This window comes from Marmota monax, unplaced genomic scaffold (assembly GCF_021218885.2).
Source record: "Marmota monax isolate L192 unplaced genomic scaffold, Marmota_monax_Labrador192_F-V1.1 WCK01_AAM20220418_F8-fsc00167, whole genome shotgun sequence".
In the NCBI taxonomy this organism is placed as follows: domain Eukaryota; kingdom Metazoa; phylum Chordata; class Mammalia; order Rodentia; family Sciuridae; genus Marmota; species Marmota monax.
This window is the reverse complement of record NW_026694116.1, coordinates 3464560-3488627: the sequence shown is the minus strand read 5'-3', so window position 1 is coordinate 3488627 and position 24068 is coordinate 3464560. Positions and strand designations below refer to the sequence as shown.

Below are 24068 nucleotides of genomic sequence, written 5' to 3'. Positions count from 1 at the left end.
ATGCAGGGAAGCCAGGTGCGCCGGGGAGCAGCGGCCTGCGAGCCAGGCAGGGGAAGAAGCCTCTCTCAACCTGCCACCTCAGGCTTGGCCCTTCCCGCAGGCCAGCGCTGACAAGAGGCACAGGTGGGCAAGGTGGCGCGTGCCTCGGCCCGTGTGTGTGCATTTCTGACCGGGGCCTGTGAAAATGCTTGTGGCCAGCTCCTGTGGGACTCGTGTGCCCAGGCCTCTCCACCAGCCTAGGGGAGAGTCCAGGATTCCGTGCCCAGCCTGGCCAGGGGGAATCCCACCTGCAAGGAAAGCATCGTCCTGTTCTACGAAGGCTGGCTGAGCCGTGGTTTCCTGCCCCTCTCCCGACTCTGTTGCCACCTCTCCAGGGGCTGCCTGGCAGATGCCTGAGTTAGGGAAAGGTGTGCCCTTGGTGGGCTGGAAGTCTCCCGGGCGCGGGCTGGGCCTGGGGATGCCTGGAGCTGTTGGCAAGGAGCGCTGGGATCGGCTGCCCTCCAGGACATGTGTGCGAGGGCGCGATCCTGCGTCTGTGTATGTGTGTGGGTGCGTGCGCGTGTGTCTGTGTGAGCGTGTGGGTGAGCATTTAACCCTGTGGCGCCCCAGGAGCTGGCAGGCAGTGACGCTGGCACCCTTTCTGCTGTGGCTGGCAGAGGATGAGGCAAGCTTCCCCTTCAGGGAGGAGGCTGCTGTGTGGTTAGGAGAGTGGCTGGGCAGACTTCTGTCCCCCTCCAGTGGCCACACAGGAGCCGGGTCTCTGACCTCTCGGGCGAGACTGTGGGGGCTGCTTTCTGGGCTGCGGCCTCACACTTTCCTAGTGGCTGCAGGACGCCCACCTCCTGCTCGCCCAGGGAGGGCGGGGCCTGGAGACTGCAAGGGGCACACGGGGCCTTGGAGCTGGTCACCCTCTAGGGAATCACCCTCCGAGGCCAGCGGTCCAGCTGCCACTGCATGGCTGACTCAGAGGAGCACACGGCGGGGAGGCAGGCTGCCGGGGGTGGGAGAACGGCGGGCTCCTTGACCCGGGAAGCCCGAGGTTGGGCACCAGTCTGAGCAAGTGCAGCCTGGAGCCAGCACCCGTGGGTCCTCACAGCCTCACTCCCTCGCAGGTGAGAATGGAGAACATCCCTGAGTGTGCAGGTCACAGGGCCATGGGGAGATGGGACTGAGCGAAGCCAGGGGACCCTCCACCACAGGGACAGCAGATGGGCAGGTGCACAGGTGTGTGGAGGGCCATCCTTCTTCACAGGAGCGATGAGGGAGGAGATGCCTGCAGGTGGCCGCTGGTCCTGGGAGCCTGGCCCTGGGGGGACCCTGTTCTCCTTCCAACCTGGCTGCATGTCCCTGGCAGGATGCTCTATGTGCTTTAGGTGTGTCCTGCTCAGGGCCCCACCCGCTCCACCTCCGTCCCTGCCTCAGTGCAGGGCTGGCCAGGCCTCAGGGAGCTGAGGAGCCTGGTGGACACCTCCCCATCCCCCACAACCCCAGCCAACACTCTCTCCCGGGACGCCGCCAACTATCTGTGGCCAGTGAGTAGCGAACAGCTGCTTTTCTTGGTAAAGTATGACATTACGCTTTTCTGGATGGCTGGACACTTCCTGGCTTGAAGTGTGCTGAGTGACAGACAGTCTTGCTCTGTCCGCCGTCCTCCCTTCCCCACGTCCCTGTCTCCCAGCTTCTCTGGCTGGCTGGCGGCGAGGTCAGGCCCAGACCACTTTGGCCCCGTGTTCAGACAGAGCCCAGATGGAGCCCCTCAGACCGCAGGTGGCCTGGGATGCTTCCCCTGGGTTATTTTTGGCCCTTTAGCTGGCCTGTGGACTCCTTGCCAAAAGCAATCACTGAATTCTCATCTTGTTTTGCTGAGGATTTGGAGTATGTCAGAAATGTTCTGCTGGGAGACCTGGGGGCACTGCAGGGCCAGGGCAGTGGGAGCTTGGCCAGCTGGGCTGGTGTCCTGGGGTGAGCCTCTGGGGTTACTGGGAGGGGACAGGGTCTGGCAGTAGCCACCACTGAACCCAGCCACGGCTCCCTCACCTCATCCTGTAATGGCACAGGGGCATTGTCTCCCATTTTACGGGACAGGGACTGAGGCACAGAGATGCCCGTCCCACTCCTGGGGAGGGGCCGAGTGTGCTGCCCCAGGCTCCTGTCTGTGCTGTGGCAGCTCCTTCTGCACGAAGGAGGATTGACCCTGATCTGAGTGGGCAGTCTGGGGCCCGGGGCTGCCTCAGGACCCTCTGGGTCTGTCCCTGGGCCTCTCCTCTGCCCCCTGGGCCTTCCCAGGAGAACTGGGAGGTGCACCCGATCTGGTTGTACCCTTTTCCTGTCTACCCTGCTGGCTTTAAGGCCTCTGCTCGCCTCACTGAGAATGGACCAGGTGTGGCCAGGTGGGCTTCAGGTGGTGGGGGACGGCAGTCCTGGCTGGCGTGCGGCGTGGGGGCTGCCCTGGGGGCTCCCATCCTGAGCACTTGGTGGGCTGTGCCCCTGATCCCCCTACCCCAGCCCCCTGGAGTCAGGCCCCACCTCAGAGCAGCGAACCTTAACCCCGACATGAGGCTGGTGACTTGTCTGCAGCTCTGTGGGGAGTGGGAAGGGTGGCCCTGGAGTCTGCACCTGGCACCTGGAGCACGAGGGCCTGCGGGGCCTTGGTGGCTTGAGTGTGGCACACTGTGGGCTCTCCTCTTCTTGCCGGGCAGAGGCCTCCTCGTTCCCCTCCTGGGAGGCGGGGCCTTGCGCTGTCCCGCCCTCTCCAAAGCACTGGTTGCTCCCTAGAGCCCACAGACTCTGACCTCTGGGGACACGCTGGCCCCAAGGTGTGGGCACAGTTCCAGTGCTGGGCTCACACTGAGCAGGTGGGGCTCTTCGGAGGGGCTTTAGAAAAGGGACAAAGGATTCTTTCCTCCTGAGCTCCTTCTAGGGTCTGCCTCCCTTACCCCTTGGAAGTGACCACTGGCCACAACAGAGGGCAGCAGGAATGAGGTCAGGCCACAGGCCTGAGCCAACTGTCCTGACGGGAGCAAGTTCCTGATTCTGGTCCAGGAGGGGATGGGGCCAGGGCAGGCTGCTGCTTGCGGTGGAGAAGCATGTAGATGGGACCTCAGTGCCCATCACAGGGACTTTCCAAGGGGGGATGGGGTGGACTCTCAGGGGTTGGAGCTGGGACAAGGGGTGAGCGCCCATGTCTGGACTTTAACTGTCCATACACCCTGGATGGCCCACCCAGGGCGGGGCTGTTGCCCACAGAGCTGGTGCCTGTCACTGACCCCGCCAGCATCTTCGGTGTCTCGGGGGACACCCACTCCAGGGTGCACGGAAGGGTGCATGTGGGTGTGTGGCCCTGCTTCCCTTGCCACCTGACAGGGACAGCCCACACTGTCCACTCATCGGTTGAGTGCTTTTGAGGGCACTATCTTGAGAGGACTCCAGGCGGGGTGGGGAGAGAACCACAGAGCCACGGGCAGGCAGAGCAGGGAAGGCTGGTGCAGGCGGCTGAGGCTCAGGGGAGCTGACGTCAGCCAGGAGTGCGCTGCCAAGCGAGGGGGAGGCGATACCTGAGCCCGGAGCAAAGGCCACTGGGTGACAGGCGTGGCTGCCCCAGACCCCTGCCGGGGTGGCCGGTTGGTGCTGGTTGTGGGGAAAGGACTGCAGGTGGCAGGTGAGGCTGGGGGGGCAGGCGGGAGGGCAGGGCTGCCCAGCCTTGGACACTCAGTGCCCTCCGGGGCACAGACGCCACATGGAGGTGCCCTGTGGGTGTTTGCCTATGTGCCGCACAGCCAAGGTCTGCCTTCCAATTGGTCCCGTCACCTGGACAGCCATGTGTTTGTGATCACATCGCAGTCCCAGGGGAAGAAGTGGGTGGGGTGCCCGCCCGTCCCCCATCCCCCGGCTTTGAAGACTTTGTTCTGAAGAATGTGGAGCATCTGTCTGAGGAGCTTGGCCCACATCTACCCTGGGACCCCAGGGCCTGGGGAGACGCTGCGGCTGCCTGTCCTGCAGCCAGCTCCTGTGCCGGGGCCTCCGCGCCGGCGCACCCCCGCACCCCCGTCAGGAAATCCGCTGGCTCCTCTTTGCAGATAAGGAGCAGGAATTGCATTCTCAGGCCTGGAGGATGGACACTGGGCTTCGGCTGTCCTTAAAGGGACTGGCCGGCAGGCCCGGATGCAGGGAGGACTTGGACATTCCAGGGATGGCGTGGGGAGTCACGGGTGCCTCCTCTGTCCAGGCAGAGGCCTCACGGTGGTGGGGTCAGAGAGGGCTGCTGGAGGGATGTGGGGTCTGTCCCTGCGCTGGACACTGCCCAGCTGCAGATCACCAGGCCAGCAGCCTCCACCACAGCTGCCGGTCTTCTCCTTCTAGCCCCTGGCCACGGGCTCTTGGGCCCTGCGTGAGTGGTGGCCATGAGAACACACCACCCAGTGGAAGAGACTGGGGGCACCATCAGGCAGAGTGGTCTCCTGCTCTTATGGTGGTGGCCTGAGGCCCCTCTGGGCTGTGGGACTGTTGTGAGTCCAGAGAAGTCCTGTGACTGCCACCTCGTCTGCTGGACAGGCCTGGCTGGATGAGGGGCTCCAGAGTGCCGTGGCCAGCGGACAGGCACATGAGTGCTCACGGAAGTCTCTGCACACGTGTGGCTTCCCCAGAGCGCAGGGCTGTGCTCTGAGCACCGGGGCAGGAGGGGGCCAGGCACCTCAGGGTCCAGCTCTCTGCCCCTCCTCCTTTCCCCACAGGAGTCCCGTTTTTCAGAATAAAAGGTGAGTGTCCAGCGGCCTCTGTGCTGTTGTAGAGACAGGGTCCCACCAGGCCCTTCCTCGTGTTGGACAGGCAGCTGGTGTGCCCAGGCCAGGCATCCAGGAGCCTGGGGTCTGAGTGGAGCCCTGCACTCCTCTCTGGGGGGTCTCTCAACACTTGCAGCTCCCCAGGCAAGGGCCAGCCTCTGTCCCAGGTGGCCTTGTGGTGTGCTGGTGGCACTGTTTCTGCTGCCAGGGTCCCTGGCTCAAGGACCTAGTGCTTTCTCTCCCAGGTCCCTGGAGCTCTGGTGCTCAGGGTGGTGGGATGACAAGCGTGAGCCACCATGCCTGGCCACCACTGAGATCTCCTGTGGTTAGAAACCGCGTGTCTGCAGAAGGCCCAGGACTGTGCTCTCACTGTCAGGGGCCCCATGCTCCCCCGAGCTGGCTGCCTGAAGTGCAGACTGTGACCTGGACCAGCCCTGGCCTCTGGGAGGGAGGCTGCCGCCGACTTGGACTCCCCCACGGGGAGCAGAGCTGCCTGACTCCCGCCAGTCGGGCCGAGCCGCGCCAGGCCTCGGGAAGGCTCCCAGGGCCTGGCTGGCTGACGGGGTGTGCAGCCCCCCCAGGCAGCCCCCTCAGGGAGCTCCTGTCTGAAGAGTGTGAGTGACAAGGACACAGTGAGGCTGCCGGGCAGGTGCTCGTGAGACGTGGCACCACAGAGAGGCAGGGGCTCTGAAGACCGCGTGAGGTCCCCACTGTGCTAACACCCCGGTGCCGGTGTGCATGACGGCGGGGCATCGTGGGCAAGACCTCGGGTGTCTAGCCCTTTCCAGTTGCTCCTGGTGCCCGACTTTCTGCACTGCGGTGGGCGAGGCCCTCCTGCCACCAGGGGTGTCTGCGGGGTTGGACCGTTGCTACGTGGAGTGAATTGGGAACAGCAGCCACACAGAAGTGACCCAGAGACCAGCGTCCGGGGTCCAGGTGATTCTAGTGGTCTTTGTTCATCCGGACGTTTGGGTTGTTCTGTGACACGTGTCAGTGACTGGGAACATCCTTGAAAAAGCCAGATGGCTGCTTTGAAGCAGCCCAACCTAGACTCGTGGCTGACCTACCCGTTGCTTCTGCAAAATGAAGACGACCTGGAAGCTCCTGACCCACTGCTGACCACAGGGACAAGGAGCAGGGGGGAGACTGAGGCGGTGTGCTGGGTCCTGGCTCCCTGGGGTGTCTTCCAGGTGGGAAGATGCCCCCCAGGAGTGATGAGCCGAGGGGGCCCGTGCAGGGAGGGCTGGCGAGGGGCTCTGGAGAGGCGGAGTGTAAGCCCATAAGACCTCAATGGTGGCCAGGTGCGATAGCTCACACCTGTCATCCCAGCGGCCCGGGAGGCTGAGGCAGGAGGATCACGAGTTCAAAGCCAGCCTCAGCAACAGCGAGGCCCTAAGCACCTCAGTGAGACCCTGTCTCTAAATAAAATACAAAATAGGGTTGGGGTGTGGCTCCGTGGTTAAGTGCCCCTGAGTTCAATCCCCAGTACCCCCCCAAAAAAAAAAAATCTCAGTGGTGTACACCTGGACACACGCACACGCGTACCCACACATGCACATGTACACGCAGAGGCATAAACTGCAAGTCCGAGTGGGCTTGAGGCAGAATGGAGGCAGCCGGCCAGCAGGGGAGGCCGCCTGTGTGACAGTGCTGGCAGCTGATGCTGTGCGAAATTTTGGAGCAGGAATTACAAGCCAAGGTGAGTGAGGATGCGGCCGTGTCCTGCGGGGGGCAGGCGAGGGAGGCAGCTTCCTGAGCCGTGCCGGCCGGGAGAAGTCTCAGCTGCCCTGGCGTGTGTGCAGGATCTGGGGACAGCCTGAACCACAGTGTCTCCTGAACAGTCAGTGGGAGCCGTGGCCAGGTTCCTGACACGTCCAGCTACCCACGGCTCTGGGAGACCCAGAACACCAGCCCTGCCGTGCCGTGGACAGCACCGGCCCAGGAAGGCCTCCGCCAAGCTCACGCTCCCCTGGCTCGGGGCTGGAGGCACCCTCCCACCCGCAGGCCTGGAGGCTGCCGGGGGACTGCTTCGTTGGGCTGGGACGGGGCCAGCCAAGCCCCAGGACACGCCGTCCCCTCGCCTGGCCGGCTGGAGTGGGGCCCTGCTGGGAATGGTGTCTGACCCTGTGTTCCAGGCAGGGTTGGGGCGGTGTCCTCAGGATGCAGCTGTGCCCAGCTGCTCCCTGGACGACAGGCTGAGGAAAGTCCACTCCTCCCTAGCAGCTCTGCTGACCAAGGGCCGCCCCTCACAGGTGTCAGGGTGCTTTGAGGGACCCATGGTCCTCCTGTAACAGGATGGAGGCCAAGGCCTCTTGGCTTGCAGAGTTTGGGGAAATGCATTCACCTCCCAAAGCCTCCCGGGTACTTAGGGGCTTGGAAGCTTGTCTGCAGCCCGGCTCCATGGGTGTCTCTGCTCAGCCTGCCAAGCCAGGGCCTGTCATCGCCTTTCCATGCCCTCCGGCCTTTCCAGCAGGGAGAAGCCACAGGGACCTTTGCCCTCCCCGAATCCAGAGCTGAGTCCCTGTTGGAGCATTTGCCTTCAAGGAGAGGACGGGAAACAGCCTGTGCTCAAATGTCAGCAAGCCTTCTCTGTGCCTTGTGTTCCCCTGGGTTAGGGAGCTTGTTCCTGCTGCTACCTCCACAGAGGCGTGGGCTCAGCAGAAGGACCCAGCCATGAGAGTCTGAATGGCCAATGTGGGTACTGGTTCCTCTGACCACAGCCCTGGCTGCCACTGCCCTGTGATGCCTCTGCAAAGGAGGCTCTATACACCTCGACAGGCTCACAAATGCCCTCCACCCTCCCCGTGTCCACTCCCACAGGTTTTCCAGTTCCGAGGGAAGATGTCTGTCTTCATCTTTCCCTGCTGCGTCTCCAGGCCTTGAACAGTGTCTGGCACACAGAAGGAGCTCAGTGAGTAGCTGGTGAAGGAACAGATGGATGAAGGGATTCACTCGTTACCATCCTGTGTTGAGAGTCATAGAGGTGGGATCATAGACCTTAGAGTCAGCCGCCTGGTGCCAAGGTTTCAATCTGTCATTTACTGGCTAGGAATGAGTTAGGCATTGTCCCTGTCCTCCATTTCCTCATCTGTAAAATAAGAGCAGATTAGTGTTCCTAAAACACAAGGAAACGAGGCGCTGTGAGTAGAAGCCCCCAGAAATGGGAGGTGGTAGAATCAGGTCAGCCAAAAAATTCAGATACTGGAACTATCAGAATCAGAGAGTAAGAAGAATGTTTTATATATAAAAAAGAGGAATACATCAAACTGTAATAAAACTATTTTGTTTTGTTGTAAAAAACAACAACAACAAAAAAGGAGGAATACATTAATAAAGAATGAACCTGCTTGAAAAGGAACCAAAATACTCCTAGAAATAAAAACCATGACCCTAGAAAAACTCCAAAGACATTTTGACAAGTTTAGACACCACTGAAGAAGGAATTAGTGAACTGAAGGATGAGAGAGAAAAAGTTAGGAACAGGGCTTCTCCTAAAAGATCAAGAAGTGGACCAGGGCAAGCAGGAGGGTGCCCAGAAACACGCTGCTAACTGGGGTTCTGGGAAAGGGGGAAGGGGAAGAGGGCTAGGGGTCGGGTGTAAAAAGGATTATGGCTGAAACCATTTCAGATCTAATGAAAGACAGCCACCCTCAATCTAAGAAGCCAACGAGTCTGAAGCAAGATGGAGAAGGATTCCACACTCCTCATATCAGAATAAAATGCAGAACACTGCGGTGTTGAAATAGAGCCAGAGGGAAATGCGGATCACCAGAAAAATAAAACAATTCACCTGGAGACCCCCGCCGCCTGCCTCCCACCATTCCCCTGTTTCCTTGGGTGTTGGGATGGAGCCCGGCGCCCCCTGCTTGCTAAGCTCACATGCCCACCAGGGAAGCTTGACTTCTCGGCTGTGGTAGTGGGACCCGGAACGCGCAGAAGCAGTGTCTTCAGAATGCTGAGAGCCAGTGACTCTCAGTTTCAAATTCGACACCCAGCAAAAATGTAATGACCACCCAAGGACGTCTCCCACAGTCCCGCGACCCCAAGCCTTCGGGGTGACTTGAGGCAGAAGGAAGGGAAGGAAGGTAGGAAGAGTGGGGAGTCTGAAGGAAGGGAAGCAGACACTGAGGGTCAGGTGAGGACCGAGCAGGAATTCAGGCCTGGGATGGCCGTGAGGTCAGGGCAGGAGCAATTAGGATGCAAAGGTCCTGGTGTCCCCTCTGTGTTCCAGGGGCGAAGTGTGATCTGCAGTCGGGGGGACAGGAGCAGTGCACATGTTCTAGCTCAACGGAGGAAAGCAGAATTCAAAAGCTCCACCGTCCACAAGAAGGCAGGAGAGGGGAGAAAAGAATCAGAGAAGGTGGATGAAGGACGGTGATGGACGGTCCACAGCCAACCCCTGCATGTGCCACCTGATGGCAGAACAGGGCACCGTCAGGGCAACCCATAGACACAAGGCCGGAAAGCTCCGGGTCAGGCATGCCACCGCTCTGCCGAGGCGAGACCCTGGGCACACCCATGCTTCATGGAGCCGCAGCAAGGTGGCTAAGAAGCATGACCTGGAGGACACGGCCTGGTGTGCGGGTCGTCTTCAGGCTGAGTCCCCCTCAGGGTGGTCCCTGGGGTTGGAGGGTGTGGTACCCACAGGCACCAGGAGCAGAGCCCGCAGGCCTTGGGTCTGTCTGGCTGAGTCTTTGGTCCTACCGTCCCCTAACTCCTGGATGGGCTGGCTGCCTGGAGACCAGAGGACGCCCCAGTGCCCTCTGGCCAGCCCTACCTGGCTGGCTCGGCAGGGGCCTGGTGGTTGAAGCCACAGCCTTCCGAGCCCTGGGGTGGCAGCAGGCACTCGTCAACTGCTGCTTGGAGACCACTGCCTCTGTCTCTGCCCAGACGTCTTCCCGATGTGACCGCAGCAGCTCTGCAGGTTGGCTTTGGCTGGGCTCTGGGCCAGCGGGCTCCGGTTGGCAGGGCTGTTGGGAAAACAAAGCCCAGTGAGGGCGTGGGAGTCCCAGCTTCCCGGAAGGGAAGGGGAACGATCGGGCAGGACCCGGGCCAGGCCAGGCCCATGTTGGGCTTGGCCTCCTCCCCTGCAGCCTCCTGCCTGGCCCTGAACTCGGGTGCTCTCAGCTGTCCGCTGGTGACTGCCGTGGTGAGCCCAAGCTCCCCGCCGAAGGAGCCTCCATTCCTCGGCCGCCCGCAGTGCCTGTGGGTGGGGGCAGAGTTTGCAGCCCCTCCACTGAGACAAGGTGCAGTGGGCACCGCGCCACCAGCCTGATAGTGAGATTGGGGCCCTCTGCCCACCTTCCTGACCCAGGGCAGGGCAAGACCAGGCAGGCGGGCTCTCCCCTCACCCCTCTGTCCCTTTGGACCCCTAGGGGCATCAGCAGGTGTCAAAGGGCCTTGTGAAGGTCGCGCAGCCCTGGGGGTGGGCAAGAGGGGAGGCGCCCACAGGGCCTGGAAGGGGAGTCCCTGCTCCTGCTGCGGCAGGTCAGTCCCTAGGCAGGGACGGAAGCCCTCAGCAGAGCTGGAGATGTGACCTGGGCCTAGAGGGAAGTCACCCGCCATGCTTCCATGTGCCAGGTTGAGGCCCGAGGCTCCTGCCCAGCCTCCTGGCCCTGTTCACACGCCCTCCAGAGAGCAGGAGAGGAGCCCAGCAACACCTTCAGCAGGCACCTTTGGCCGCGGCGACCACGAGCAATGGACAGATCTGAGAGGCCGGTCCAGCAAGGCCAGTGACGGCAGCTGCTGCAGCCATCCTCTCCCCAGGGCAGCGGCAGTTTTCTTGCTGCCCTGGGAAGGGTGTGGGAGGGGGTCGGGGGCCGCTGAGGGCACAGGTGCCTGGCCAGACCCAGACCTGTGGAACTGTGAAGCCATCTGTCACGGACGCGGCCCAAGAACTCTCACAGCTCGGTTCACTCTGCTTTTCCAGTTTCATTCTCAAGCCTGCCCCTTCCAGGCAGCCCTCCTGGCCTGCTCCCTTGACCCAGAGTTCTTGGGCACTGATCCAGAACCTTTTGTTTCCCGGGCACTTGGGTATGTGGTGCCCTAGCTGGGGTGATAGCTCTTGTGATAAGGATCCTTCATTAAATTCTAGAACTCCCTTTTCTTGCCCTCAACCAATGATCATGAAAATAGTAGCAATTGCCTTTTAAAAATATCATTTAAAAATAGTGTTTTCTGGGCTTTGTATGAAACGGTCTCATGGAATCTCAACAATGCCCACGTGAGGTGGGCACCATGACAGAAGGGGAAGCCAAGGCTGGAGGCACGTGGGAGCTCGCCTGGGCTGGAGGGGAAGGGGAGCCAGCCTGTGTGGCGACAGGCTGCTCCTGGATGTCACTCACCCGCTGCCTCCGGCCACTGCTCTCTGCATGTGACGTTTCCTAACACTTCTCCAAACCTGTCAGCCTCGGTTGGTCCCCATGGGCCCGAGGGCCTACTGGGCAGGGCTGCGTTCCCCAACAAAGGTGAGGTGGGAAAGGGCTGAGGCCACCAGCCTCCTGGGTGGCACTCCACTCTGCTGCCCCAAACAGCCAACGGCCAGAGAGACGGGCACCTGGGGCCCGCAGCCGCAGGACCTCAGCCGCCTCCTGCTCCTGTCTTCCTCCCGCCCCCAGGTCCTCCCCAGCCAAGTCCCTGCAGCCCAGCGTGACCAGGGTGACTTCCCCTCGGGCCCCCGGCACGGCTGCCCCCAACGGTCCCAGCCGCAGAGCCGGACGGGGATGAGGTCGATGGGGAGCTGTGAAGCCTTTTAAAAGGCGCAATAAAGGTTTTGGGTTTCAGATCTCTTCCTGGAGAGGAGAGGAACAGACAGGAAACTTCAGTAGCAGACGCGACAAAGGCCGCGGCGAGCAGACTGCCTCAGACGGAACACCTCTGGTGTGCTCACAGAGAGCGTCTGGCAGGGGCCCAGCACCCCGTGCCCTGCCAGCCGCCACCAGCTGGGGGTGCAGCCGCTACAATGGCCTGTTGTGTCTAGGTGCTCGGAACCGCCTTCCTGCTGCCTTTCTCTGAGCCTGGCTCTGAGGGCGTGCGCCAGGAAGGCCGTGAGTGTGCCCGGCAATGGGCACACTTGTGGTGGGGCCAGGGCCAGGGCCAGGCCAGGGCCAAGGTGCGGCTGACCCCGGGCACTGCTCCTTGGAAGCCATGCCCAGGCCGGGGGGCTGGCTGGGTCTGTGCCCACTCATCTCCTCATGTAGAGATGAGCCAGCGGGCTGGGAGGACATAGCCTCGGCCACCCTGTCCTGGCAGCTGGGCGGCAGCCAGGGCCAGGTGTCGCAGCCCCTCTGCTCTGTCCCTTGGATTAATCAGGGACTTCTCAAACCCATGTGTCCCCGGGGTGGGGGTGGGGGGACAGGGTTACTGATGGGATCACTGCTGGCGGTTCCAGGCAAGTGTCCCCGCTGTTGCTGTCGGATCGTCTCAGGTGCGTGAGGCCGAGACGCAGTCAGGAAGCCTGAACTTCACTGCCGCCCGCGCACACGGGAGGCTCCGTAAGCTCATCGGGTTAGAGCCACCCACCTCTGAAGAGGCGGTTCCTCCCTGGCCCCGCCACACTCGAAATGCTCTGTTGCTGAGGGGGCGCCCGGGGCTGCCATGGGGCGGCGCTGGGCAAGTTCACCAAGACGCTGCTGCTCAGGAGCCTCCGGGGCACCTGAGCACACACCAGAGGGGCCGGCGGGAGAGGGAGTCCTGTGGACAGCCAGACGGGGATGTAAGTCACGGACAATTAGGAGGCATGCTGCAGCCTCAGCCTCCCCACGGGTCACAGTTCTCAGCTCCCAGGGAGAGGAACCCTGGGCTGGCAGGGCCAGTGGTCTTGGCCTGAAACGGCCACACCAGGTCCATCTTGAAGGGCCGGTGGCCGTTCTTGGTAGCAAGGGAGAAGATGGCCCCTCCCTTCCTGTCCTCTGCTCCCTGGGCACCCCTGGCCCTCGTGAGAGCCCCAAGATGTCAAAGCAGGCCTTGGTGTCAGAGGCCGCTGGAGGAGGACATAGTTAGAGTGACTGGAGTGATCTCGGGCCCTGTCACCTGCTCAGCAGCCTCGGTGCAAAGGTGCCATGTCCCGGGCTTTCAGGGTTTCGTCTGCAAGCTGAGCTGGGGACCTGCCTGGGCTCCGAGAGGTGGCCATGGGGGCCAGCCTGCTTGGGAGGCTGCAGTGGAGCTGGGCGCGCGGGAGGCCGGCACAGGCCCGTGGGGAGGCTGAGGCTGCAGCATGCCTCCTAATTGTCCGTGACTTACAGACTGGGCCGGCCGCCCAGACGGCCTTCATAAATCAGCTCTGCCACGCTGGAGAGCCTTTCGGTGTGGCCCTCGCGGCTTGGCAGCCCAGCCCCTCCCTGCCCGAGCCTCCGGCCGCTCTGATTCTTCTGTGTGCCAGGGGAGCCCCGAGGCCCTGGGCGCGCTTCTGGGGGGCAGGGAGGTACGGCCGGGTTGCCCTGCGGACGCCTGCCTCTGGAGGGGCCCTGACTCCCCTCAGGGCTGCCCAGCCCGACTCAGCAGCCTGCCTCGGGCAGGGGGACACGGGTTCCTGACACGCGGCCCCTGGTGGCGGTGGGTGTGTCTTTTGCAGCAGGCGTGTGTGTGATGTGTGCCTGCTGGTGCGTCTCTGTGTGTCACCAGCTGGTCGGGGCACAGCACTTGGTGGGGGAAGCCCCATGTCCCCCTGTACTCTGCCCTACAATGGGGACACACAGGACATTCCGCTGATCCCTTCTAAGCAGGTGGCGTCAGAGCCCAGGTTGTGGACCTCAGCTGCCTCATTTGATGGGTGGGAGTGACACCACTGTCCTGTCCTGTCCTCGGGGCCTGATGAGCCATGAGGCTGGACTTGGACGTTCTGGGATGTCCTGCAAACGCCATGCTGTTTAAAGGCTCTGGGGCCAGAGAAGGGCTCAGGCTCCTGGTGACTTCTGCCTGCCCCCAGGGCGGAGAGGGGCAGGCCAGGCGCTCCTGAGATGCCTGCAGGTCAGCAGACAGGAGGCCAGGCTGAGGAGTCAGCTGGGCGCTGGGAGGGCTGCAGAGCCACAGAGCCTCACCCCAGTGCTGGAGAGCTCCCTCCCAGCCTGGGCTTGCAAGAGGTGACTTTAGGACAAATCACTGGCTGTCCCACTGGTGGGAGTGGACGTGGTAACTGCTCCCTCTCAGTGACCTGTCTGGAAACACACACAGGCTCCAGACAGGTGTAGGTAACTTCCTGCTGACAGATGGGCCTCAGGTCTCCAGGGGAGCTGGCGGGCTGGGTGCTGGGGGACTCAGGTTGTGAGGTGATGTCTGGGAGCCACCACCGCCACCATCGGAACCCTAGCAGCTGCAGACAGGACCTCCCACGGCACAGCAGAGGCCCAGCGAGGAGCCCTCGCCGGAGGGCACAGCACCAGCCACCTCCATGCTGGGGGCCCCGGGCAGGGCTGCCAGCCAGCCTGGAGCGTGCCAAGGCCCGAGACGGCCCAGGGCTGCCACCTCTGCATGGGCCAGCTGCAGGCTCTGCTCCATGCCACCCGCTCTGGGCCTCAGTAGGCTGTCCGCCCTGAGCCTGGGTGCTCACTGGTAAGGGGAACAAGGCCTGCTCACGCCCTGTTTTAGGAATCAAGATGTACGCGGAGGGTTTGTAGGCAGTAAGGTCGACTGATTGGGAGCTTCTTGTTGATTATTGTCATTGAGACAGCTTGATCCAGAACCCGGCTGGAGGGGTGGACAGAGGGGCAGGCCTGGCCCAGTGTCCTAAATGGGGCCACTCAGAGCCTGGGCACAGGGATAATAGAGGCGATATCAGTCTCCTTGGTGGGCATGGCCTCCAAGGGTGCTGGCAGCCCCCTTTGTGGAAAGCAGTGGGCCCTAGCCACCATAGGTGAAGAGGGGAGGGACGGGGAGGACAGACACTGGCCTCAGGGTCATCAGGTGCACCCGTGGGTCATGAGCTTCAGAGGGAAAGTTCCTTTCCTCCCAGCGCAGCGCTGAGCACAGAGTCGGCAGAGTGAACAGGTAGCAGAGCCTGGAGGGTCTCGCCACCCTGCGGGTCTCTCAGGATGTGGGAGAGACTGTTCCTCCTGGACACCCCGGGTGGGAAGGACAGGAGGACCCCAGGAGAGTCTGTGGGACTCTGGTCCCTAAACAGGAGGGCAGGGCTTGGAGCTGGGCAGTGTGATCAGATACAAGTGCAACAAAGCGTGGAGAAGTCCAGCTTGGCCGGGGGCCCTGCATTTCCAGCCTTCTTGTTGACCTTGGGCAGCAGCAGGAAGAAGGACATGGCCAGGGCACAGTGGTAGCAGCTATGGACATAGGTGTAGTCCCAATCCTGCAGGGGAAGGCGGTGAGTCAGTCTTTGGATCCCCAGAGCCCAGGACCTCCCCCAGGCCCAGCCAGCCCCTCGGGCCTAGGGCCCCTCCTGTGTCCTTGCCTGCTGTGGCCCTGCAGGGAGGCCTCTGTGTCCAGCCATGGTGGCCTTTCTTATCACCAAGCCCTCGCTTCCTGAAGGTGGTGTTGCTCACCAGGCCTCTATCAGAAGACTGGCCTCCTGCCTCCCTCCCGCCATGCCCTCCTCCAGGCTGGGCACCAGCCCCACACCCGTCATCTCAGCTGCAAGCTCCCTGAGGTCAGGGCCTGTCTCCCGCCTCTTGTGAGCCCCAGGTCCACACAGGTCAGGATGCCATGATGCTGGGGATGGGCATAGCCCTAGCACCCCCCACAGGAGGCACAAGGAGTCAGGCCACGGAGCTTCCTGGTGAGGGCACAGCCGGCCACCCCACTGAGCAGGGCCACGCCCACGAGGGCTCTTCCCCACGGGGACTGTACCTCAAAGAAGAAGCGCAACATCAGGGCCAGCGCTCCAAAGCAGAGGCCAGGGCCTATCTGCTGGGCGTAGACGCTCCTGTCGGGGTACAAGCCCTTCTTCTCCTTCATCTTCTGCAGCTGTGGGGACAGAGGAGGGACAGCAGAGCTCTCAGGGCACAGTGTGGGGACAGCCCCTCCCTGTGCCAGTGGTTCCACCTGCACACCCCAGGCCATCCTTGCGTGGCAGAGGAGTCCCTCCCGGCCTAGGCAGCACAGCCACTCCTCTGTTCCCAGGCCCTCGACAGGACAGTGGAGGTCCTGGCCTGGGAGCCTCTGGGCCAGGTAGTCACTGGGAGCCCACCTCTGGGGTGTGACAGGCTGCCCTTGAACTTCTGTCTCCCAGGCAGAGGGGAGCCCAAGGGGATCATTTAGAACAAAACATATGTCACACCTGGTGACTACTGGTGCCCTATGGCTCATGGGGCACACATGTGGCATGTGGACACACAGGTTCGCTTTACTGGTTGAAGAAGCACCTTAAATATTATTAACTCTGCAGCCCATTAAACCTGATCCCTCAGGCTTAATGTGACTGCAGCTCCTTGGCCAGGGGTGTCCAGAGCCCAGGCTGTCCTGGCTGACCGGGATGGACCGTCGCCCCTGTGGTGAGGCATGAGCCTGGGGCAGGGGCAGCACCCGAGGCTCCATGTGTCACCATGTGGGGAGCACAGACCCCAGGAACAGGCTTGCACTGGGCAAGGCAGCTCTGGCCACCAAAGGAGCTTTGAAATGGTGCCCAGCTTTTGCTTTTCTGGAACTTGCCATTGCCAACAGGAGTTGAGGACCTTGGGAGGGAGGTGTCGAGGGTCATATGGAATGGCCAGGGAAGAGGCCTGGTCCTGCCCTGGGAGCCCCCCCCCCACAAGCTCTGCTTCTGCTCCCCCGAACTGTTCCCAAGTCTCTCCCCAGAAGTGGTGAACCTCAGGGGGGGAATGGGCCCTCGTTCCAGGAAGCTACTGCCCGTGGACATCCAAAAGGAACTACACGTTCAGTGGTCTAGAAAACACAGCGTGAGTCCCAGATGCTGGCTGTCCATCTCTGCTCCTGTGGACAGCCCGTGGCCTGAGGGCAGTGGAAGCCTCCTGGCACTTGGCGGGACATGGGGAAGTGAGTCCTATCCTGGCTAATTAAAGCCTGGCCAGAGTCAGATCCAGCCAAGCAACCCGGGCAGGAGCAGGAGGGGTTATCAGACCCGGGCTGTGTTTATGCATTCCAGCATGCTAATTAATGCCGGACCCCAAAACCCCACCCGCAGGGCTTTTCAGGCTCCTGGGTCAGCCCGGGGCCAGCCTGGCGTCCAGTTAGCAGGCTCCTGTCTGCTGCTGGAGCGTCCTGTCACACTGCTGCCCTGCTGGGCTGCAAGTTGGGTGCGGGTCTCCTGTACCTAGCTCCTTCCCCGCCGCCCAGCAGGGTAAACCCCAAGGTCCTGGGTCACGAAGGGAGGGGGACAGCTGGCCACCAGAACCTCATCCCTCTGGGCAGCTGGGGTCTGAGTGCCGCTCCTTCGACTGCCCTGAGAACCGGGCTCACTGGGGCCCCCACAGCCCATTTGGCGCTGTACCCAGCGACCCAGCGCAGCTCGCGGCCTGCTGCCGAAGTGTGCCCAGGCTGCGGAAGACCAGTCTCCTCCATCCTGAGGTGGGGACCCAGAGACGTAAGGCAACGCTCCACAGGGCAAAAGCCGGTAGAATGGCGCTAGCTTGGGGTCCGGGCTGGAGCTCCTGGCTTTGTGTCTGCCTCCGGGCTCCCACCCCCACTCTGGGGCGGATCCCAGGGATGCCATGTCTTTACTTTGGCCGGCTGGAGTGGGTTCCCGGCCTCACAACCAGGAGGGCTTTGGTACAATGGAGGGCTAGGAGGCCTGGGGAGCCAGAGCAGAGGGCCTCGTGGACTCTAGGCCACAGGGTGCTCTGACCCTGGACACAGCACCCGCCGCCACATGTCCTCCTTCCTGGTAGAAGCAAGCCCGAGCGTGCCCCCTGCAGGAGGTGGCCCAGGCAGCCCCAGCTGCTCTCCAAGGCCCGCTGGCTCTTTCTCTACGGACACAGTACCACCCGAGGCGCAGCCCTGCTGTGGGGTGCTCAGTGGGTCACACCTGCATCTTGGGCCCCCTGGGGTTGCAGATGCAGAGCTGTGGGAGCCAGGCTGAGGGCGGCTCAGCTGGCCCAGTGCTGGTGCCCACCGACGAGGGCAGTCAGTGCAGGGCCAGAGCACCTGTGGCTGGTCACTGAACTCCTGGTCTCATCGCCTGCACAGGCAGCAGGTCACAGAGGCTCTGAGGCTGGAGGAGTGGGGGCGGGGTCACAGGCTCCGTGGCGTTCCCTCAGCTGAGGCACATGCAGTACACACCCACTTGGCTGCGATGACCAGGACGGCCATGCCGATGGGGCCCGAGTACACCCCATAACCCCAGCGGTCGTGGTAGGTCCGCACGGCGATGGTCAGGACGCCAAGCATCACAAACGTTGACCTCTGAGGTTCGTCAAAGTCGGCCAGCGCTGGGGATCAGGAAGAGGACGGGAGTGGTGAGTGGCCTTCCTCGTCCCTTGTGGCTGCACCCCTACCCTTAGGTGCCCACGTGGTCGTCCCCTGACCAACAGGACCCAGAGGCTCGCCTGGTCACTGAGAAGTTCGATGGACACCAGTTTCAGAGGAAAGGTAAGAGCGGCCTCCCCAGCTTGTCCAGGGCAGCTTGGGGCAGACACTCAGCACTAAGACTCGAGTGAGTCAGAATGACGGCTCAGCAGGACCACCCGGACACCTGAGACCCGAGGGGCCACAGGGGGCTCACAGGCTGGTCAAAAGGCAGAGGCCTCAGGCGGCTGGGCCCACACACGTGGACACTGCTCTAAGAGCAAGGTGGAAACCTTCCCTGGTGGTGCCATGGACGGTCACACATATGCCAGGCTAGTCCCCCCACAGAGCCACGCCCACATGAGGCCCTTGAATGGTCCTATCTTCCTAAAACCCTGGGCCAAAAATGACCTTGGTGAGCAATGCTCCTGGAAGCAGACCCGGGAGCCACACCCTGACCTGTGCGTGGCTCTGGGGCAGAGGCTGGTGGGCATGCACACAGTGCTCTGTGTGCCCTGCTCTTTAAATTTGTCACAGCAAGCATTTGTCAAATGAGTCACTTAAGAGAGATAGGAAAGTAAGAAGGCAGCATTCAAGGAGTGATGCTTTCTCATGGCTGAAGCCCAGACTGGGGGGCAGGGAAGGCGGGGTTCCTGGAGACCAGGTGGTGCGGGTGGTGGGGACCGGCTCTGGCCTGCAGGGCAGGGCGGCCACTCACCCATCAGGGAGACCCACATGCTCAGCGCCGTCCCGTAGATGCTGAAGTACTGCAGGAGATCCTGGCGCAGGAAGCAGAGCACCGACAGGCCGGGCCCCTCACAGGTGTGGTGGAGCTGCCGAGAATCAGGGTCGTCAGGGGCACAGGGACAGGCTGCTGCCCCCAGGGGCCGGCAGTCCCCAGGTACCACCAGGGAGCCGGCTACTCACGAGCTTGGAGACACTCAACCACCCTGTGCCTCAGTCTCCCCATCAACAGCAGGGGTGCCACTGGGTGTGGCCCCCACAGTGTCTCTGCGGACGTCACCCTGGCAGAGACCTCTTACCTCCTCTGGCCTCCTTGGCCTAAGGCTGGGTGGTCATTTAGAGGAAGCCTGCCAAGGTGGGGACCCTGAAATGGGACCTCTGGGTGTCCCCTGCCTCTGGACTTATTGAAGGCACACATAGGGCCTTCACACACCCATCTTTGGCTCCAAGAACAGAGCCATCTGCCCTTCGGAGCTGGGTAGCCTTTCCTTGTGCCAATGTCCCCTGTAATGTCTGGTCTGCATCACAGCAGTGCTGTCAGGTGGGAGTGGGCACAGAGAGACAGGTTGCTGTGGGCAGAGAGCTGGGTTACGGTGGCCCACCCCAGAGTCTTCTCCAGTAGGTCCGGGTGAGGCCAGAGATGTGCACTTTGGCTAGATGCCCAGGGGCTGCCGAGAGGTGCTGGCCGGCAGCTTTCCATCTCCTCAGAGAGGAGGGAGGGTGTGGATCCCTCGAGCAGGACCCAACACAGCACACTTGGTTCCCCTGCCTCTGGCCTGTGCCCGGCTGGACACTTAACAGCAATTCTAAAAACAAAATGCGTATGTGGAGTGTTTTCCAAGCAGTCAACTCACTTCTTAGGAAAGCAGCTCTCTCCCCTTTTGCATTCACATTTCATCGTTTTAAGTAATATTTAATTACATGACATAATTGTTTTGACAGGTTCAATGGCATAAACAAGCTCGCCAGCCAGCACAGTGCGCTCTTGGTAATCCCAGAGCAGCGGGAGGCCAGCGTCTGGAGGCAGCAGGGGTGCTGCAGACGGAGGGGCCCTGGGCAGTCTGGAGAGTGGAGCAAGTCGGGTGGACAGAGAGAGCTCCCGCTGCCTGCAGCCCCACGCAGCCCCTCAGAGGCGTTAACAAGAGACACAGTGTCCAGGACTAGGAAGGAGGTGGTCTTGCCTGTCTGCTCTGGTCGTCCCACCCAGACAACTGCCTTGAGCTTTGGACACTACATCTTTCTTGAGGCAATATTGGCAAAGAGGGTAGAGGAGGATGGTTATGTGCAGGACATGACGGCTCAGGAAAAGGAAGCTTCAGGTGGGGACTGAGCGAGGTGTTTAAATGTCTGTGGGATACAGAAGGGTCTCCTGGCTCCTTCCAGAACCACATCTCCTACCCCCACCTGCTGTCTCCGTCGCCCCTCGCATCACAGATTGCTGTGTGTGCTTGACTCATCCACTGGAGATTCTGGCAATGTTTATGTGCTGCCCGCCCCCGCCCCCTCCCCCCCCCCAGGAGCAGGAGAGTCTGTCTTATCCTGGCAGTGATGCCAGTTGCCAGCCTGGTGCTCACCCAGGTGTGCAGGTGAAGGGAGGAGGGTCCCAAGTGGTCTGGAAATCCAGCCTGCCCACAGGGCAGGGGGGCCTCCCTTACCTGGTCCAGGGCTCCTCCTGATGACTGCTAGTTCTCTGTGATGGAGGGGCACCACCTGCCCAAGGGGGCCTGGGAGGTGTGGCGGTTGGCACTAGCCTCCGCCTCCAACATGGGGACAGAGTAGCCTAGCTAGTGTGCCAGGCCGGCTGCTGGCCGGGTGGGCAGGGCGCAGACTCTGCAATCAGCACCCGCAGAGAGCTGTTGAGGGAGCTCAGGCAGGAGCTGACCCCTTGGGGCCTTCTCTGTCCAGTGGGATAAGGACATTGCCCTGAGGGCTCTCTAGAGGCCCTGGGTAAAGCGCCCAGCACCTGTCCCAACAGGAATGGTCACTGTCACAGAGGCCCTTGTGGGGGCAGAAGCCATGTGGAGGACAGGACTGTGGGAGGTGCAGACTGTGCCTTGAGGACATTTGTCATGGGAGACAGCTGCCTCTGCCACTCTGGGTGGGGCAGGGTGGGGCTGGGTGGGCCTCAGAGGCTGGCCACAAAGGCAGCTGTGGGGTCAGTCCACAGCAGGTGGGCGGGGGTGGGGCTCACCGGGCGAGTGCCTGTGATCTGCCGGGCTGGGCCTAACGTGGGTCCTGGGGACAAGGCCCTAGCTTCTCTGCCTGACCCTGAGGCCCTCTACCCACTCAGAAGTCTCCTTCTGGCCCTGGCCCTTGGCTTCTCCACAGCCTCAGTCTCCCCATCAACAGGCCGGGGTCCCCGGAGGAGGCGGTGATGAGCTGGGTTACGGTGGCACCCGTGCCCTAGCCTCCCGAGACTCAGCCTCCTCACCCATCACTGGGAATCCCAATGCTAGCTCCTGGGAGGTGCGGACACCTGGCATGCAGCATACCGGGCACAGTCCCCTCCCTGGACACTGGCTCTTGGCTCCTCCCCATCGGGGTAGAAGTCTCCCACCTGGAGGGAGGACTTTGAGTTCCTCCAAGGAGCTCGCCTGTCCTAGGTCATCGTTGTCCATGTGAGCCCACGACCTGGGGGAGGTGTGCTGACCCCGCCCCACCCCATAGCCTGAGCACCGGCAGCTCCTTGGTGGAAGGCCCTGTGGTGAGTGCGGCCCCAGGTCTGGTTCTGCCACCAGACACGGAAGCTGTCTGAGGGAAGCTGAGCCAGGAGCACTGGGAGGGAGCTCTGTGGGGTCCCGCAACTGGGAGGGACTCTCGGGGGACGCTGGCTAGACAGATAGACAGGGAGACAGACGACGGCTTAGGCAGGTGATCAGAGGTGGATGATGGACAGATGGCCTATCCCCCAGACAGGTAGGTGGTTAGCTAGAGGGACCCATAGGTAGAACACGTGGATCCGGGGGTGGAGCTGGAGAGGAGGAAGAAGTAAATCCCACGGGGTCTAGCTCCAGAGAGCGAGAGAGGCTGCCACAGGGAGAGGGAGCGAGGAGACGGGCCTGGAGGGAGAGCTAGACAGCCAGCCAGCAGGAGAAGCAAAGGCAGAGAGGCCACAGCGGGAAGTGAGGGGGAGAGCAACCCCAGAAACAGGGGCTTCAAAAGCAGCCAGCCAGTGCCAGGCGCTCCCCTGAAAGCCAGAGAAGATCCCCCCATGACAGTTACCTGGAGACCGAGGGGAGCCAGAGAGAGGGAGCTGGGAACCAGCCAGACACGGAAATGGAAGGAAGGACCCAGGGGCAAGGCAGCCCCAGGGGGAGAGGGCTGTGGAGCACACCCCGCTGGACGGTGGGCAGCGGAATCCTGCAGCTCGACTCACCCAGGCCCAGGTGTCCCCTGAGCCCCGCTAGTCACCCCTTCCTCCCTGCTCAGCTGTCCCAGGGCCAGAGCTGTAAGGTGGGGGCGGAGGGGCAGCGTGCCAGGGCCTAGTCCTCCCAGCTGGTGGGCATCACGGTGGGTGTCACAGTGCCACTCGTCCCAGGAAGCTCTGGCACAGATGGGGAAACTGAGGCCCGGAGGGGAAGGGGGTCCTGAGCTTCTCTCTCTGGTCTGCAGACCCCACCCTGGGTCCTTTCTTTCACTCCCAGGTCAAGCCGTCCCGCCCACCACAGCCGGAGCAGTGCCGAGGGCCTCCGGGGTCTTCCTCCCACGCCCCAGACTCACCGCCTCGAAGAACATGGTGAAGAGGTAGACCATGGCCTCCATGTGGAAACGCCTCTTGGCCGCCACACTGACAGTGGGGAGAAAGGCCAGGCTGCTGAGGGTGGGCAGCAGCAGTTTGGCCACGAGTGTCCCCATGGGCAGGAGAGGGCACTGGCTGGGAGCAGGGCTGCGGGCCTCCTGGTCCCCAGGCAGGGCACACAAGGGAGAAGGCCTAGGCCCTCGGCAGGGCTCCGCTGGGGTGGCAGCTGCAGGAGTGCCCACGAGGAGGCCCGAGTGCCCCAGCCTGTGTGAGCCCCACGGCGACAGCTGACGAGCCACGTGACCAGCCTCGCCTTGGGCCTCTTTTTTTTTTTTCTTTTCTGAAAGCCCAGAGGAGCTGACTCAGGAGGCCTTGTCTGTTTTCTCTGGGAAAAAACCTTGGGAGAAAGCCCCCGTGCATGTTCTCCCTGGGGTCTGGCCACCTTCCATCCTGGCCTCGCCCAGGGATGGGCAGACTGGTGGGTGCTGCAGCTTTGGCCACGTATCCAGGGTGCTGGAGGTGCGAGGCCCTGGAGCTCAGCCACTTGAGCACCCAAGGCTTTGCTGATACGCCTCAGCCCTCCCCCACCCACGGGTGCTGCCCACTGTCTGCACGGGTTCCTTTGCTGGTTCACATCGTTCCATACCCAAGGTGTCCAGCAGGACCCTCTCCCATGGGCTCCAAGCACAAGCCCGGACTCCAGCCTTCCTCCCCTTCTGTCCACATGGCTCCTTTGCTGGCCTTGAGGAAAGGACCTCTCTTGTTGCAGAAGGTCTTGGGGGATCTGTCTGGCAGGGCACCCTCGTCCCCCAGCCAAAGAATGGTTGGCCTGTGATCCTGCTTCCCAGCAGGCGCTCTCTCTGCATTGATGGGTTCGTGGTCAGCTAAGCCACTGTCACCACCTTTCACCTTGTCACTCTGGCATAATTCACGCTGGACAAAACACAGGTCTCGAACTTGCAGTGGTGAGTTTTGACATCCCCACTGGGTTGAGCCCAGCCCCTGAGACCCTCCCCAGGCCAAGGCGGCGCCGTCCCTACCTCTGTCCAGCTGCCTTTGCTCTGGGTCTTGGAGGTAGACTGGGCAGTGCCTCCTCAAAGCCTGGCTTCTGTCTCTGGGCCTCTGTGATGCCTGTGACCTGGCCCAGACTGCACCAGGGGCTGCGCTGGGGTGGCTTGTGACCATCCTGTGGCCACCCGCACTTTTCTTCCCCTGGGAACTGGCTCAAGGCAGGGGGCAGCAGGTGCCAGTGGCATGATGCTCCCAGAGGCTGTGGCTGCTCCTGCGGCTGCTCCTGCGGCTGCTCCTGCCCTGCCTCCTGGCTGGGAGCGCCCACACGCCTTTCCAGAAACCTCTTTCTTGTCTGAAGTTGGCTGGAACCCGTTTCTGCTCTTTGCAAG

General features: G+C 62.1%; 1 protein-coding gene across 1 annotated transcript; it reads right to left on the bottom strand.

The window, feature by feature from the left end:
• Nucleotides 1–14409: 14409 nt before the first annotated feature.
• On the bottom strand, nt 14410–22947 carry Mymk (myomaker, myoblast fusion factor). Its single transcript, XM_046465655.1, has 5 exons — nt 22650–22947; nt 18904–19018; nt 17961–18109; nt 15573–15689; nt 14410–15075 (listed from the first exon to the last, which is right to left on the bottom strand). The coding sequence occupies exons 1-5, from the start codon at nt 22782–22784 to the stop codon at nt 14926–14928; spliced, it is 666 nt and encodes a 221-aa protein (XP_046321611.1). The 5' UTR covers nt 22785–22947; the 3' UTR covers nt 14410–14925.
• Nucleotides 22948–24068: the final 1121 nt, after the last annotated feature.